This window comes from Mizuhopecten yessoensis, unplaced genomic scaffold, assembly GCF_002113885.1.
Source record: "Mizuhopecten yessoensis strain PY_sf001 unplaced genomic scaffold, ASM211388v2 scaffold7065, whole genome shotgun sequence".
NCBI lineage: Eukaryota > Metazoa > Mollusca > Bivalvia > Pectinida > Pectinidae > Mizuhopecten > Mizuhopecten yessoensis.
This window is the reverse complement of record NW_018406863.1, coordinates 14337-15194: the sequence shown is the minus strand read 5'-3', so window position 1 is coordinate 15194 and position 858 is coordinate 14337. Positions and strand designations below refer to the sequence as shown.

Below are 858 nucleotides of genomic sequence, written 5' to 3'. Positions count from 1 at the left end.
TGTGTAATATAACGAATTTGTTATTTTCAGGCAAGGGACGATACGGCTACTGAACACGCACAGCCTACCCTCTTGATACCTAATCAATAATGTAGTATTTAATTGTCATTGTTTGTATTGTTTTTATTGTAATAAAGTTCGTCTGCTCCACATTTGTGTCTGCTGATATATCTGGATTTCTTTTCCGATTTCTATATTGTTGCTTGCCGTGTGTATTCATATATAAATATGTAAGTAAGTTTACAGATCTACTGTGAATCTTATTTTTATATTCTGATATTATATAAGGTTATAACGAAATTTGAAATTTGCACACGCATCAAAACCATCAATAATATTTGGAAGATATAATAATATCATATAATAAAGTAAAATCGTGTTAATTGATACACAAAACACATAAGCATGCATAAGTTATTTTAATTTTTTAGACACACTTTAATGGTTTCTAAAGGTTGAAAATCATAATAACTGCAAAAATGTTGAATTTATTGACAATGTTATCAAATTTATATCCAATTGTACTGAATATACTCACATGAAGGGAGAATTGCAACAAATGAAAACATTATATTGAGATAACATCATGTATAACGACTGTCACAAAGCGAGCCTGACATTGGACTATAATTAATAGTATTTGTATATACACATAACCGTCATTTACACCTGCGCGCACGGCACTACAAACGTCAAGATCTGGTCAATGTCTTCATTAATCACCCAATGATACAAAGCACTCAGTACATGCTTGACAATAACAACGATGACAATTTCAATTATCCCGACAAAGAAGGACAACTCTGTTTTACAAGTCCTATCACCTATCGACACGACCATGTATAATAACCGGAATGA

At 31.5% G+C, this 858-nt stretch overlaps 1 protein-coding gene across 1 annotated transcript in view; it reads left to right on the top strand.

Annotated features, from left to right (window-relative positions):
* Window positions 1-150, top strand: part of LOC110453039 (acanthoscurrin-1-like) — a 2506-nt gene extending 2356 nt beyond the window's left edge. Inside the window, exon 3 of the mRNA XM_021501858.1 lies at window positions 31-150. Coding sequence (XP_021357533.1) covers window positions 31-53 — 23 coding nt within the window. The 3' untranslated portion in view covers window positions 54-150. The remainder of the gene's footprint in view (window positions 1-30) is intronic.
* Window positions 151-858: the final 708 nt, after the last annotated feature.